Here is a 16167-nt window from a genome sequence, read left to right on the forward strand (position 1 = left end):
TGACTGGCTGGGCCAGAGAATGGGTCAAGGCTGTCTCCACTGGTACCCTGCCGATGTCACATGTGTGCTCCACTGTCATATTTCCCCCGGCGACCTTCTTCCCTTGCAGCTTCGGCGCTGTGAGTTCCCTCCCCCCCTCCACTGCATTCCCCCGCTGTGAATATCCCCACCCAGCAACCCCTGAAGGCTTCATCACTCTGGCCTCCTAGCTCCACTCTCATACCACCCCCCCCCCCCACCCGTCGGCAACCTTCTCCCCTGCAGGCGTCAGTGCTCCCCGCCCGGCAACCCCTCAAGCTGGCACCACTTTGCTCCCCTTGCTCCACTTTCATACATCCCCTGGCGATTTTCTCCCCTGCCGGCGTTGGCGCTGTCACTTCTCCCCCTCCACTACATTCCCCCGCTGTCACTACCCACGGTGTTCTGCCTTCTCCCATCCCTGCTCCGCTGCAGTCGGTCACCCACTGTCAGTCTCCTCGCTGGCCTCACATAATGGTTGCAATATGTGACAGCAGCGAGGAGACTCGCAGTGCTGGAGCCGGGAAGGAGACAAGGGACAGCGATGGAGGGGTGAGTGACGCTGGAGCCGGGAAGGAGACAAGGGACAGTTTTGGAGGGGTGAGTGACACCAGGCGGGAGGGGAGGTAATGGGCACCCATTCTCCACCCATTCTTCTTGTGGAGACAAGATACAACAGTACCCATAACATGATGTAGAACCTGCCGGCAGCCATGTTTAAGAATGGCAATAAATAAAATTTTGCTTCCCCTTTTACCTAACCAAAAAGAGAAATTTGCCTTTTTAAAAATAAATTTGATGTTATCATAGTTACTGAACATGTAACCATTTTTACTACTGGTATTAGGAGTTGTTAGCTGCACAGCAAATATTATACATGACTTACAAAGGAAAGACACATATGGCTTCCTATAGAAATGGCAATGTTACATTTAAAACCCATCTTACAGTTTAGATGTAGTGTAGATACATTACATATCCTGTGCTGATCCTAAGTTACATAACTAGTTCACTATTTTGCTGGTGGAGTCACAATGTTCATACATTACTTATCCTGTACTGATTCTAAATTACATCCTACATTATACTTCAGAGCTGCACTCCCTATTTTGCTGCTGGACAGGGGGGGGGGGGGGGGGGGGGGGGTCTGAAACTTACATTGGAACCCGTCAATATTTTCAACTATTCTTTGTACTATAGGGACCCCATAAAGTTTCAGACTTCATATGGGGAATAAGTGATAGAACCAAGCTTGGGACTTCCTCTACAGCCTCCATAGTCCTCGCTATCAGTTACCAAAGTGAACTATCAGCCTTGGTGGAAGATCATTCTGAAACGTGGCAGTGTTTGCTCTCCAGCTGTTGAGGAATTACGACTCCCACCATGCGCTGACAGCCTGTGGCCTGATCACTGCTATAGTGAATAATTACAAGATGTGGCCTCAACATGTTATATATAGAAATCAGACCTCCTTGATCATAAAGGGACGTATTATATGAATCAGATTTTTATGTTAAACATATTTAAAGGGAACCTGTCACCATCCATGAGCACCATAATCTAAGTTATGGTGCTCATAGGGCAGGTTCCCAGGAGCCTGGAGAGGTATTCTTTATACGTGTGTGCCTCCTGATGTCCATGCTATCAGCCCTGGAAGTCAGTGTGCGAACCGTGCAGCGGACTCAATGGGAGTGCGCATGCACAGTCTGGAGCTTTGAGAAGGATGCAGTGCCCACACTGAATTCAGGACTTACAGCATGAGCAGGCAGGTAAGTATAAAAAATTTAGCTCACATAACTTTGTTTATGGTTCTTATAGATAATGACAGGTTCCCTTTAAGAATGTTTAAAAAATTGATTTGTATTTTAAAAAATTCCAAAATCTTGCATTTTTCACACTAACTATAATGCATAATAATAAGCAAATTCTTTTCTGTGGAGAAAACTTTACATCCTTGATCTGAGGGGCGTGTCTGTTTACACTCCTATGCAGATTAGCTGTTCAGGTTGTGCCTGCAGCTCCTCCCCCAGGCCCTGTTTACAGCTCCTCCTCCAGGCATTGCTCACCCCCAGGCACTGCTCACAGCTCCTCCCTCAGGCCCTGCTTACAGGTCCTCCTTCAGGCACTGCTCACCCCCAGGCCCTGCTTACAGGTCCTCTTCCAGGCACTGCTCACCCCCAGGCCCTGCTAACAGCTCCTCCTCCTCCAGGCATTGCTCACCCCCAGGACCTGCTCACAGCTCCTCCTCCTCCAGGCACTGCTCACAGCTCCTCCCCCAGGCCCTGTTTACAGCTCCTCCTCCAGGCATTGCTCACCCCTAGGCACTGCTCACAGCTCCTCCCTCAGGCCCTGCTTACAGGTCCTCCTTCAGGCACTGCTCACCCCCAGGCCCTGCTTACAGGTCCTCTTCCAGGCACTGCTCACCCCCAGGCCCTGCTAACAGCTCCTCCTCCTCCAGGCACTGCTCACCCCCAGGCCCTGCTAACAGCTCCTCCTCCTCCAGGCACTGCTCACATCATCTCCTCTCCCAGGCACTGCTCACAGCTCCTCCAGGCATTGCTCACCCCCAGGACCTGCTCACAGCTCCTCCTCCAGGCACTGCTCACAGCTCCTCTCTCAGTCACTGCTCACAGTTCCTCCTCCAGGCATTGCTAACCCCCAGGCCCTGCTCACAGCTCCTCTTCCAGGCACTTCTCACAGCTCCTCTCCCAGGCACTTCTCACAGCTCCTCTCCCAGGCACTGCTCACAGCTTCTCTTTCAGGCATTGCTCACCCCCAGGCCCTGCTCACAGCTCCTCCCCCAGGCCCTGCTCACAGCTCCTCCCCCAGGCCCTGCTCACAGCTCCTCCCCAGGCCCTGCTCACAGCTCCTTCTCCAGGCCCTGCTCACAGCTCCTCCCCCAGGCCCTGCTCACAGCTCCTCCCCCAGGCCCTGCTCACAGCTCCTCCCCCAGGCCCTGCTCACAGCTCCTTCTCCAGGCCCTGCTCACAGCTCCTCCCCCAGGGACTGTTCACAGCTCCTCCCCCAGGCCCTGCTCACAGCTCCTCTTCCAGGCACTTCTCACAGCTCCTCTCCCAGGCACTGCTCACAGCTCCTCTCCCAGGCACTGCTCACAGCTTCTCTTTCAGGCATTGCTCACCCCCAGGCCCTGCTCACAGCTCCTCCCCCAGGCCCTACTCACAGCTCCTCCCCCAGGCCCTGCTCACAGCTCCTCCCCCAGGCCCTGCTCACAGCTCCTCCCCCAGGCCCTGCTCACAGCTCCTTCTCCAGGCCCTGCTCACAGCTCCTCCCCCAGGGACTGTTCACAGCTCATCATTGATAAAGTGAGCTAAACGCAAAAAATAGAACAGACAGCACTCGAAAATTGCGGATCTGGAAAGCGCCACGTTCGAGCGCATGTCTGCAAAGCTCTATAGAAATCAATGGGAGCGTTATATTGCGATTACCACGGCGTTCAAAACCCCATAGTAATCGCATTAAAAAAACGTCTGTGTAAGAGTGGCCTAAGAGACCTCACCGACAACTGTAAGTAACCTTACCGAAAATTGTGCTGTAACAGCTGTTTATGAATAATAGATAGACATCCCCTCATCCTCGGCACTCTGTGGCGGCACTTGTGCTCACCCTGTGAGCTGACACACGAGAAGATATGCACGCGCATGCACAGTCTCTGTAGCAGGTCAGGAAAACCGCGGTTGCTGCTGGCTGGATGGGAGGAACGCGAGTGTGTGTGGTCAGGACGGCGGGATGAGACATACCGAAAATGTCGATGTCCGTAAACAGGGGTGGCACTACAGTTTGCGACCTCATGCAGGGGCGTTACTATAGGGTGGCACTACAGTTTGCGACCTCATGCAGGGGCGTAACTATAGGGGATGTAGTTGCACCCGGGCCCAGAAGCCTTAGGGGGGCCTTAAGTCCTCTCTTCTCCACACAGGGAGCCTAGTACTATGAATAAAGCATTATAGTTAGGGGTCTTATTACAGGTTTTGCATTGGGGCCCAGGAGCTTCAAGTTACCCCATGTGATATGTTTACAGGACGTGACAGCCCCTGCACCTGAGGGGGTGTCACAAGTCATGGCGAGGATTCCCCACTGGCCAACAGGATAATTTTGGGGGCAGTGAGTGTATTGCAAAAGCACTGCAGGCAGGATGGGGGGTGGGTAGAATAACTCGGACCACCCGTTTAAATAAACTTATGTTCAAAAACTAATATGTAACCCAAAATGGTACCAATAAAAAGTACAGCTCACCCCACAAATAATAAAACCTCTCACAGCCGCATCAATGGGGAAAAGGTTTTATTGTATCTTGTCACCACCAGGAAGTATTCGTGGAGACAAGAGTGACAGACAGCTGACGCCCCCTATAGCTGATTGGCTGCAGAGCTGGCTGGCGTGCAGGTCCTGGCACGGCACTAAGGTTCCGGTGGGGGCAGCACATGCAGAGGATCCACAGGCAGCGTTGGCAAGGGAGGACATCAGCAAACCTGGGAGTGGTGGCAGCGCCAGGACATGCAGAGCCAGCGGCGGCAGGAGATGCACAGCCATCTCTAATCCCCCTAGTGCAGCGGCAAGAGTCGGAGCGCTGCCTCGCCATCAGTAGACCCTGGAGCAGTGAGGCAGCAGAGGCACTGCCTTAGTGCAGGGGGATTGCTGCAGTGCGGAGGTGCCAGCTACAGGGGACATGCAAAGTGGATGGCTGCTTTGGGGAAACTCCTAGCAGCAGCATGTGTATAGATTGTTGCCTAGGCTGCATGGTTAGGGTTACGGTGAGTTATCATGTTAGGCTTAGATTATTCACTGTAAATGCAGGCCAGGCAGCAATCTAAACACATGTTGCTGCTAGGACCTTCTGCTATACAGCCAATCAGGAGCTAGGGGTGTGACAGGGGCATTACCCCATCCAAGCCCTGTCAAACCCCTAGCTTCTGGTGGTGACAAGATACAATAATACCGGTGTAAAGATGGTGACAAAAGTAATTTTTTAAATAGGAAACAAATAGATATGTGCACCGTATCATCTACAGTATTGTATTTTGTATCATGGTACCGGACCGCGGCTGCGGGTTTATTTGCCCGTGCAAATGTGCACATACAGTGTTTTTACCTCGTGTGAAAACTGATATAAATCTGATGCAAGTTGTACATTTTTGATGTAAAATCGTATAGCAGACGCTATACATACACGAGGTATATTTTCATGCGAATGCCATGTTTTTTTTATTTTTTAACGTACCCACTAACTTGAATGGGCAATTTTCGTCAGAAATTCGCACAAGAATAGGCCATGCTGCCTTTTTTTCGGTACTTGGACTATTGGAAACCCCCATGTGACCCAGGCAGATCCATGTGTTTCCTGAGAATATTCCCTGATTGAACTGCACAGAAGAGAAGAGCTGCTGAGAGGAAGACAACAGTACACAGCAGCCCCCCTCTATTACTGCGTAGAGTGTATGTGCTGCCGCGAGGACCTCTCAGGAGGTAACACATTCTAGTCTCCCGGTTGCAGCACATGACCGCGGGGTTGACAGATGCCGACGGTGAGGCCCCGCCTCCGTGATGTCACATGTTGTGGGCGGGCCAGGGCTGCGTGACGCCACGGAGCAGGGGCTTCCAGGCTGTACTGGTCGGGCTGCTGGGGATGTTGATGCTGCCGCATTCCCCGCACTGGACGAGCGGGAAGATGGTAGTCCGGCGGCGCGGGAGGTGCAGCGCCACTCACTGAGCACGGAGCCGGGGATGGCTGAAGCTCCGGCGGCGGGTGGGAGCTGCGGAGCGGGGAGCATTGCGGCAGCCAACGGGCAAGAGCGGGAGTCGTTGTCTCTGGAGGAGATACTGGCTCTGTATAACCAGCCCATCAACGAGGAGCAGGCGTGGGCGGTGTGCTACCAGTGCTGCGCCGCGCTGCGGGCGGGGAGCGACAAGCGGGCGAAGATAAAGGACGCCGAGATCCGCATCCGAAGGGACGGAGCCGTCACCATCAGCCCCGCGCCGGGTGCAGGTAGGTGCGGGCGGGGACTGTCAGTGTGCATACCCCCGGCAGCCGTCCCTGATCAGCTGTCATAGTCTCCATCACCCCTAGCCAAACCACACAAGCACTGTCGGGTAGGCAGGGGTTAATGCCAGGGCAGCGGTGTCATGTCTGACCCTACGTGCCACGGACCGATCATTAGTGACACAGGTCCCCGCTGGATGGGCGCAATGCCAACATGTCCGGCAGATGTGCCAGTCATTGGGGAAAACCCTCCTCCTGCTTGTATCCATAGGACCCTGTGACTGGGAAGGGAGAGATGGGATCTATAGGACCCTGTGACTGGGGGGGATCTATAGGACCCTGTGACTGGGGGGGATCTATAGGACCCTGTGACTGGGGGGGATCTATAGGACCCTGTGACTGGGGGGGATCTATAGGACCCTGTGACTGGGGGGGATCTATAGGACCCTGTGACTGGGGGGGATCTATAGGACCCTGTGACTGGGGGGGATCTATAGGACCCTGTGACTGGGGGGGATCTATAGGACCCTGTGACTGGGGGGGGATCTATAGGACCCTGTGACTGGGGGGGGATCTATAGGACCCTGTGACTGGGGGGGGATCTATAGGACCCTGTGACTGGGGGGGGATCTATAGGACCCTGTGACTGGGGGGGGATCTATAGGACCCTGTGACTGGGGGGGGATCTATAGGACCCTGTGACTGGGGGGGGATCTATAGGACCCTGTGACTGGGGGGGGATCTATAGGACCCTGTGACTGGGGGGGGATCTATAGGACCCTGTGACTGGGGGGGGATCTATAGGACCCTGTGACTGGGGGGGGATCTATAGGACCCTGTGACTGGGGGGGGATCTATAGGACCCTGTGACTGGGGGGGGATCTATAGGACCCTGTGACTGGGGGGGGGATCTATAGGACCCTGTGACTGGGGGGGGGATCTATAGGACCCTGTGACTGGGGGGGGGATCTATAGGACCCTGTGACTGGGGGGGGGATCTATAGGACCCTGTGACTGGGGGGGATCTATAGGACCCTGTGACTGGGGGGGATCTATAGGACCCTGTGACTGGGGGGGGATCTATAGGACCCTGTGACTGGGGGGGGATCTATAGGACCCTGTGACTGGGGGGGGATCTATAGGACCCTGTGACTGGGGGGGGATCTATAGGACCCTGTGACTGGGGGGGGATCTATAGGACCCTGTGACTGGGGGGGGATCTATAGGACCCTGTGACTGGGGGGGGATCTATAGGACCCTGTGACTGGGGGGGGATCTATAGGACCCTGTGACTGGGGGGGGATCTATAGGACCCTGTGACTGGGGGGGGATCTATAGGACCCTGTGACTGGGGGGGGATCTATAGGACCCTGTGACTGGGGGGGGATCTATAGGACCCTGTGACTGGGGGGGGATCTATAGGACCCTGTGACTGGGGGGGGATCTATAGGACCCTGTGACTGGGGGGGGATCTATAGGACCCTGTGACTGGGGGGGGATCTATAGGACCCTGTGACTGGGGGGGGATCTATAGGACCCTGTGACTGGGGGGGGATCTATAGGACCCTGTGACTGGGGGGGGATCTATAGGACCCTGTGACTGGGGGGGGATCTATAGGACCCTGTGACTGGGGGGGGATCTATAGGACCCTGTGACTGGGGGGGGATCTATAGGACCCTGTGACTGGGGGGGGATCTATAGGACCCTGTGACTGGGGGGGATCTATAGGACCCTGTGACTGGGGGGGGATCTATAGGACCCTGTGACTGGGGGGGGATCTATAGGACCCTGTGACTGGGGGGGGATCTATAGGACCCTGTGACTGGGGGGGGATCTATAGGACCCTGTGACTGGGGGGGGATCTATAGGACCCTGTGACTGGGGGGGGATCTATAGGACCCTGTGACTGGGGGGGGATCTATAGGACCCTGTGACTGGGGGGGGATCTATAGGACCCTGTGACTGGGGGGGGGTCTATAGGACCCTGTGACTGGGGGGGATCTATAGGACCCTGTGACTGGGGGGGATCTATAGGACCCTGTGACTGGGGGGGGGTCTATAGGACCCTGTGACTGGGGGGGGATCTATAGGACCCTGTGACTGGGGGGGGATCTATAGGACCCTGTGACTGGGGGGGGATCTATAGGACCCTGTGACTGGGGGGGGATCTATAGGACCCTGTGACTGGGGGGGGATCTATAGGACCCTGTGACTGGGGGGGGATCTATAGGACCCTGTGACTGGGGGGGGATCTATAGGACCCTGTGACTGGGGGGGGATCTATAGGACCCTGTGACTGGGGGGGGATCTATAGGACCCTGTGACTGGGGGGGGATCTATAGGACCCTGTGACTGGGGGGGGATCTATAGGACCCTGTGACTGGGGGGGGATCTATAGGACCCTGTGACTGGGGGGGGATCTATAGGACCCTGTGACTGGGGGGGGATCTATAGGACCCTGTGACTGGGGGGGGATCTATAGGACCCTGTGACTGGGGGGGGATCTATAGGACCCTGTGACTGGGGGGGGATCTATAGGACCCTGTGACTGGGGGGGGATCTATAGGACCCTGTGACTGGGGGGGGATCTATAGGACCCTGTGACTGGGGGGGGATCTATAGGACCCTGTGACTGGGGGGGGATCTATGGGACCCTGTGACTGGGGGGGGATCTATGGGACCCTGTGACTGGAGGGGGATCTATAGGACCCTGTGACTGGGGGGGGATCTATAGGACCCTGTGACTGGGGGGGGATCTATAGGACCCTGTGACTGGGGGGGGATCTATAGGACCCTGTGACTGGGGGGGGATCTATAGGACCCTGTGACTGGGGGGGGATCTATAGGACCCTGTGACTGGGGGGGGATCTATAGGACCCTGTGACTGGGGGGGGATCTATAGGACCCTGTGACTGGGGGGGGATCTATAGGACCCTGTGACTGGGGGGGGATCTATAGGACCCTGTGACTGGGGGGGGATCTATAGGACCCTGTGACTGGGGGGGGATCTATAGGACCCTGTGACTGGGGGGGATCTATAGGACCCTGTGACTGGGGGGGGATCTATAGGACCCTGTGACTGGGGGGGGATCTATAGGACCCTGTGACTGGGGGGGGATCTATAGGACCCTGTGACTGGGGGGGGATCTATAGGACCCTGTGACTGGGGGGGGATCTATAGGACCCTGTGACTGGGGGGGGGATCTATAGGACCCTGTGACTGGGGGGGGGATCTATAGGACCCTGTGACTGGGGGGGGGGATCTATAGGACCCTGTGACTGGGGGGGGATCTATAGGACCCTGTGACTGGGGGGGGGATCTATAGGACCCTGTGACTGGGGGGGGGATCTATAGGACCCTGTGACTGGGGGGGGGATCTATAGGACCCTGTGACTGGGGGGGGGGATCTATAGGACCCTGTGACTGGGGGGGGGATCTATAGGACCCTGTGACTGGGGGGGGATCTATAGGACCCTGTGACTGGGGGGGGGGATCTATAGGACCCTGTGACTGGGGGGGGGATCTATAGGACCCTGTGACTGGGGGGGGGGGATCTATAGGACCCTGTGACTGGGGGGGGGGGATCTATAGGACCCTGTGACTGGGGGGGGGGATCTATAGGACCCTGTGACTGGGGGGGGGATCTATAGGACCCTGTGACTGGGGGGGGGATCTATAGGACCCTGTGACTGGGGGGGGGATCTATAGGACCCTGTGACTGGGGGGGGGGGATCTATAGGACCCTGTGACTGGGGGGGGGATCTATAGGACCCTGTGACTGGGGGGGGGGATCTATAGGACCCTGTGACTGGGGGGGGGATCTATAGGACCCTGTGACTGGGGGGGGGATCTATAGGACCCTGTGACTGGGGGGGGGATCTATAGGACCCTGTGACTGGGGGGGGGATCTATAGGACCCTGTGACTGGGGGGGGGATCTATAGGACCCTGTGACTGGGGGGGGGATCTATAGGACCCTGTGACTGGGGGGGGATCTATAGGACCCTGTGACTGGGGGGGGATCTATAGGACCCTGTGACTGGGGGGGGGATCTATAGGACCCTGTGACTGGGGGGGGATCTATAGGACCCTGTGACTGGGGGGGGATCTATAGGACCCTGTGACTGGGGGGGGATCTATAGGACCCTGTGACTGGGGGGGGATCTATAGGACCCTGTGACTGGGGGGGGATCTATAGGACCCTGTGACTGGGGGGGGATCTATAGGACCCTGTGACTGGGGGGGGATCTATAGGACCCTGTGACTGGGGGGGGATCTATAGGACCCTGTGACTGGGGGGGGATCTATAGGACCCTGTGACTGGGGGGGGATCTATAGGACCCTGTGACTGGGGGGGGGGATCTATAGGACCCTGTGACTGGGGGGGGGATCTATAGGACCCTGTGACTGGGGGGGGGATCTATAGGACCCTGTGACTGGGGGGGGGGATCTATAGGACCCTGTGACTGGGGGGGGGGATCTATAGGACCCTGTGACTGGGGGGGGATCTATAGGACCCTGTGACTGGGGGGGGGATCTATAGGACCCTGTGACTGGGGGGGGGATCTATAGGACCCTGTGACTGGGGGGGGGGATCTATAGGACCCTGTGACTGGGGGGGGGATCTATAGGACCCTGTGACTGGGGGGGGAGGATCTATAGGACCCTGTGACTGGGGGGGAGGGTGAGTTCTATAGGACCCCTGGGGTGCGTAGAACCCCCTGAGGGAGGTGATTAAAGGGGTATTCTGGGACGTTATATTTTCTCTATGCTCAGGTCGCCTCAAGTCAGGTAATTCTTGTGCCCGCTGTCGGTGCACAAAGCGCTGATCATATCATAGCGCCCAGGTTGGTGCTGCAGCACAGGAAGCATTGAATGCAATGGGATATGCGCTTGCCATGCCAATCCCCGGCTGCTGCGGTATGATCGATGCCCTCCTGCGCTGATCGCAGTGACAGTGTCGGTCATCAATAGAAAATATTTTTTAAGAAGCTCTGAAATATCCCTCTAATGCCGCTGTGTAGACGGCGGGTGCAGTTACCATATCACTGCACAATATACTGTAAGGTTATGTTCACATCTGCCTTGGGGACCTCCGTTCTGATGTTCCTTCGGAGATGCGGCGCAGAATGCTGGGGGAAGGGGGGGGGGGGGGAGTCCTGAATGAAGGACTTTTTTGTCCAGTAAAATGCTGGACGGCTGAATTGAGACCAAGCGGACACTATTATAGTCTATGGGGTCTGCTGTTGTCATAAGACGGATTAGTACAGCGATGGGGTTCCCGACAACCCCGTCACTGATGGGAGCATGGCCTGACTGCCCGCAGGGTAGAGAATCTGCCGGCTACAATAAAACTCGTTATGTTACAGTAATAAGGTTACTTGGAGAATCATTTATATACTGCGACTTCACACAGGGGTAACCAGAGGGGCCACCAAGGTGGTCTTCAGAGATCATTCACGCAAACGCATTTCATGTATTCGTTTTCTTCCAAGATTGGATGCAGATCCTTAAAGGGGTTTTTCCTTCTCAGTTTTTCATAGCCAAAATGGGAATCCGCTGTTATAGTTCTCGGCCACCCAGCTGCTAATTGCGAGCACAGCCGAGCGCTTCAGGCTGGCATTGTTCCAGCAGCTCTCATTGAAGTAAATGGGAGCTACGGAAATAGGGTAGCGTGGTGGTCAAGAACAGGAGGCTGGGTTTTCCCATTTTAGCCATGAAAAGCCGAGATGTGAATACTCCTTTAAGGAACTGGTCCTAGGAGAGAGGATAAGGGCCCATTCACACGGGTGTATATGCAGTCTATTCCTTACTGGCTGCATATGGACCCATTGAATTGGTGCATTCAGATGTGTTTTTTTTATATGCTTTAAAAAATAAATTGCAGCATGTCCTATTTGACAGAGGCAGTGGAGAAAAGAGCGACATCAATTGGGCCTTCTTGCGGTTTTATTTTTGTTTTTCTGTGCATGTGAAGAAATGAATACAAATGTAAAAATTGTGCATAGAAAACCGTGCGTTTTTCACAGGCCCAAATCTTGCGTACTCCTGTGTGATTGGGGCCTTGGGGTGGCGTCACACGGGGCAACATTCATCCCAATAGTCGCTTGATGGAGCAAATGTAAGAACAGTAGTTTCATGTAAACACGGCTCACAATTGGGTGACGAGCGAGAATTCGTTCACTAGTTGCTTAGTTTCGTCTCGCCTAAAGATAGTTACTGGTTGATTATCATCTGGTGTAAACAGGCTTTTTTCTCAACGACTAGACCATAACATTGCAGGGAGGCGAGCACTCGTTCCGTGTGCATCTGCCACCGAATGCTGATTGGCTTCTGCCTTTTGTATATGAACATTTTGCCTTCCCACATAACACGCATTGGTTTCCGAAAGCGCATAAATACGTGCGAGTGATCCTGGACTGATCAGTTCCTGCCGGTCCTCGAAAGAAAACTCGCTGCTACAGTCCATGGCTGGTTTCGGCTTTTGAAGATTCACTCAATGCTGCAGTCTCGCCGGCCCGGCCTGCGGCGGAGCCCTCTGTGCTGGGGCCGCCTCTCGCCGGCCCGGCCTGCGGCGGAGCCCTCTGTGCTGGCGCCGCCTCTCGCCGGCCCGGCCAGCGGCGGAGCCCTCTGAGCTGGCGCCGCCTCTCGCCGGCGCGGCCAGCGGCGGAGCCCTCTGTGCTGGCGCCGCCTCTCGCCGGCGCGGCCAGCGGCGGAGCCCTCTGTGCTGGCGCCGCCTCTCGCCGGCGCGGCCAGCGGCGGAGCCCTCTGTGCTGGCGCCGCCTCTCGCCGGCCCGGCCTGCGGCGGAGCCCTCTGCGCTGGTGCCGCCTGCGGCGGAGCCCTCTGTGCTGGTGCCACTTCTCGCTGTAATTGCCTGCAAGAATCTTTGGTTCTTTTAATGTATCAATTGGCTCAAACAAGGTCTCACCTGCAAGAAGTACAAGAAGAATTGTTCAGTCAAACCAGTGAGACCACCGCAGCGAAAGTTCACTCGAAGACCTCTAGCACATATGTATGCGCCTTCAGTAGATCCAGCAATCAATTGGTGTGTTGGGAGGGGTTGAAATGTCAAATACACATCTGCCAAAGAACCTTTTACTCCTAACTAGTCAACGAGCGATATTTCGCCCCGGGTGAAGGCCTCCAACGATTTGTTCAGCAGTTGTTAAGCAGCAAGCAAACGATATTTGCTTTGTGTAAAAGCACACAAACGGTAGGCTTGAGCGACTAGTCAAACAGTAAGGTTCACCCATGTAATGCCATCCTAAGGAAAGTGACCTCTTATTGGGATCTGCTCCTGATATATGGTACCCTTTGGGAAGATAGAAGGGGAATATCCGTCCTCTAACTATTAGATCAGAGACCTCATGTTTGGGAAGATTTGGCACAACCATATGGTCCCTGGTTGAATTCAGTGGGCACTGTGCACCGGTACATTTTCCATTCAGCGCTTGCCTTGGTGGTAGGAGCCGACTTCCATGGGTCTCCAGCTGAATGTAAGTGATCAGTTCATCTGTGAGGGAGCTGCTAACAGGCTGTTGTCCTGATGGGGTAGCTGCTTTACCTTTAAGGGGAAGTACCATGTCGGTCTGCTAGCTGTGATCAAGAAAGATGTGGCTTTCGAAACGCATCTGAGTGCTGATATGGTATCACCCGGTACCCATCGTTTATAGTTTTATGGGGGGGCGTTGTAATTAGAGAAGAATAAAATAAGTGTTTTCAAGGAGCCGGCTCTTCTCGTTTTGTAGCTGCTTTAGCTTATGCTGATGATGGTGTTATTGGTGGATACCTTAGTACCCGAAATAAACCCACCCATGCATGTGGACAACATACAAACTGGATGTTGCCATTGCCCTGGTTGGGCTTAAGTCCATCGCTTTTGCTACCCAAGACATCATTGTTGATATCTAAAGTAGGAGACATACTGTCCAATCTGCAGGCACCATGTTATAGAGCGGGAGGAGCTGAGCAGATTGATATATAGTTTTATGGGGAAATGATTAATTTATAATTTATTTATTTTTTTATCTCTGCTCATTCTGAGCTTAGAGGTCCAGTGGGCGGTCCTATCAGTTATGTTGTCGGTCATTGATAGGACCGCCCATTGGACCTCTAACCCCAGGAGGAGCAGAGATGTAAATGTAGAAAATACATGTTATGCTGTATCTTTCCCCATAAACTATATATCCATCTGCTCAGCTCCTCCGGCTCTATAACATCATGCCTGCAATTCGGACAGCGTGTTCCAGCTGACAGACTCCCTTTATGGTGAGTAGTGATCACACAGCTCCATGTTTCTGTTATCTTCATTCGGTTCATTGCCTTTTTTTGGGAATTTCTTTGATACTTTTGTTTTAGGTTCACTAAATATCAATTGTCATGGAAGGTTTACATGATTTAGGGTGAACCGTGGTTTCCGTTCCTCTTTCTTTCCAGCAGATATTACAAGACTCATGTTGTTCTATACTGGTCTTGCATGAAATCTTGAGTTTTCCATGATCTGCACAGAAAACCCTTCAGAATTCTCATGGGTTATGACTGAGCTTCTACTACAGTTCTCTTTGACATGTTTGGACACTTGAACACTTTTTGGCTGTTTTAGTGGCTTTTATCTGCAGCGCTGTCTTTTACAGCTAATACTAATTTGTTGCTAAGTTGTAGACGTTATTAAAATCCATTTTGAATTTTGTTTTATAACTAGTAACCAAATCCTGTGCTGTGTTTCTTGTCCAAAGTTCCTAGAACTAGACTATGAAACTTTTTTTTTTTTTTTCTTTTGCAATCTCAAGGGTTTTCTAGGGTCTTAAACGAGGTCTGTATGGCTATAAAACTTTTTCTATATAAAAACTTTTGCGTTTCCTCCCATTTTACAACCATAATGTTTCAGGGCCTTGTGTGGCGCAGAGTGTAATGCGTGGCCGGGCTCACCGGATTGAGAGCCACTGATCTCGCTCATAGGGGGGTAATCCTATTGAGGGGCGCTGCTGCCAGCATCAGACTAAGTGTTTTATATGGTGATGATCCTTCATCTCTTGGGCTTGCAGGTCCATGTTAGTTGGTACATGACTGCTGGCACACTATGGTTTTGGCCAGTTGGTTTGTTTGGTTGCTGCCCAGTGTTGGCGGAAACTCCTCCACTTTGCATTTCATCGCGTGATTGGCGTCTGTTATGTACCGCAGCGTCGGGGGTTAAACATGAAAGCTCCTTCTGTGCATGTGGAGTATATTTAGTGGTACAGCGGTCGTCTGTTTTGGTAACATAGCAGCACTTGGACGCATTTATTTATTTTCTGGGATCAGCAGATCCAGCGGAGTTTGTTTTCGCCGGCGCGCACAATGGGGGCTGTGTGCACGGATGGAGAGGGCCGCTGTCAGCTTTGTGCAGTGACTGGAAGAAGGGAACAAATAGCCAGGATTGTCCGTGGAAGTACTGACTGCTGGGGGACAGAAGTGCAGATCCTCAGTATGGCTGTTTAAGGGAAAAATATGGTAAATTCATTTTTGAAACCGTCACCAGAATATTTTCCATCAGATTACGTATGAGTTTGGCATAAAAAGCCTTCCGTATCCTTCAGTATGGAACCGCAAGCGTGTGTGGACACAATAAACCTTTATACGTGCCATATTACGTTCGACTACTTACAGTCCAGAGCTGAAATACAGGTGTGCATGAAGTGTTAAAAAGTAGTATTCTTCAAGCAGATTTTTTTTTTAATTGGGGTTTTCTGGGAGCTAAAAAAAAAGTTAAAAGGATTAAAACGAACTAAGATGGAATGCATGCCTATTCTGGCTGCTTCCTGTCCAGCGCTGCAGCCACGGTGGCCACCGCAAGGATCCTGGAAGAAGCGGCGGGCGGTCACATGTCAATGTTTTGCGTGACCGCTCTGGCTTCAGCCCCAATTCTTTTGTGACCACTAAAGCCTGCCGGCGGGCATGTGACTGTCGCTGCTTGTCCCTTAAACCCCTATGAACTCTCAATATCCATAACTTTCACCTTGACTGGCCTGTAATGACAGACCTCTGTGCATTGAGTTCATATAGCTATTCTAGTTGATTTAAAGGGGTATTCCAGCCATTTCCTATTGCTGACCTATCCTCAGGGTTGGTCATGAATAGGTGATCGGTGGGGAGACCTGCTGATCCTGCTAT

The 16167-nt window shown here is 53.6% G+C and overlaps 1 protein-coding gene across 2 annotated transcripts in view; it reads left to right on the forward strand.

Annotated features, from left to right (window-relative positions):
* The first annotated feature begins 5606 nt into the window (after positions 1 to 5606).
* SPIRE1 (spire type actin nucleation factor 1) overlaps positions 5607 to 16167 on the forward strand; it is a 153150-nt gene continuing 142589 nt past the window's right edge. For both annotated transcript variants that reach the window (XM_066579522.1, XM_066579523.1), the window contains exon 1: positions 5607 to 6022. In XM_066579522.1, coding sequence (XP_066435619.1) covers positions 5761 to 6022 — 262 coding nt within the window. In that variant the 5' untranslated portion in view covers positions 5607 to 5760. The remainder of the gene's footprint in view (positions 6023 to 16167) is intronic.

Source organism: Eleutherodactylus coqui, chromosome 9, assembly GCF_035609145.1.
Source record: "Eleutherodactylus coqui strain aEleCoq1 chromosome 9, aEleCoq1.hap1, whole genome shotgun sequence".
NCBI lineage: Eukaryota > Metazoa > Chordata > Amphibia > Anura > Eleutherodactylidae > Eleutherodactylus > Eleutherodactylus coqui.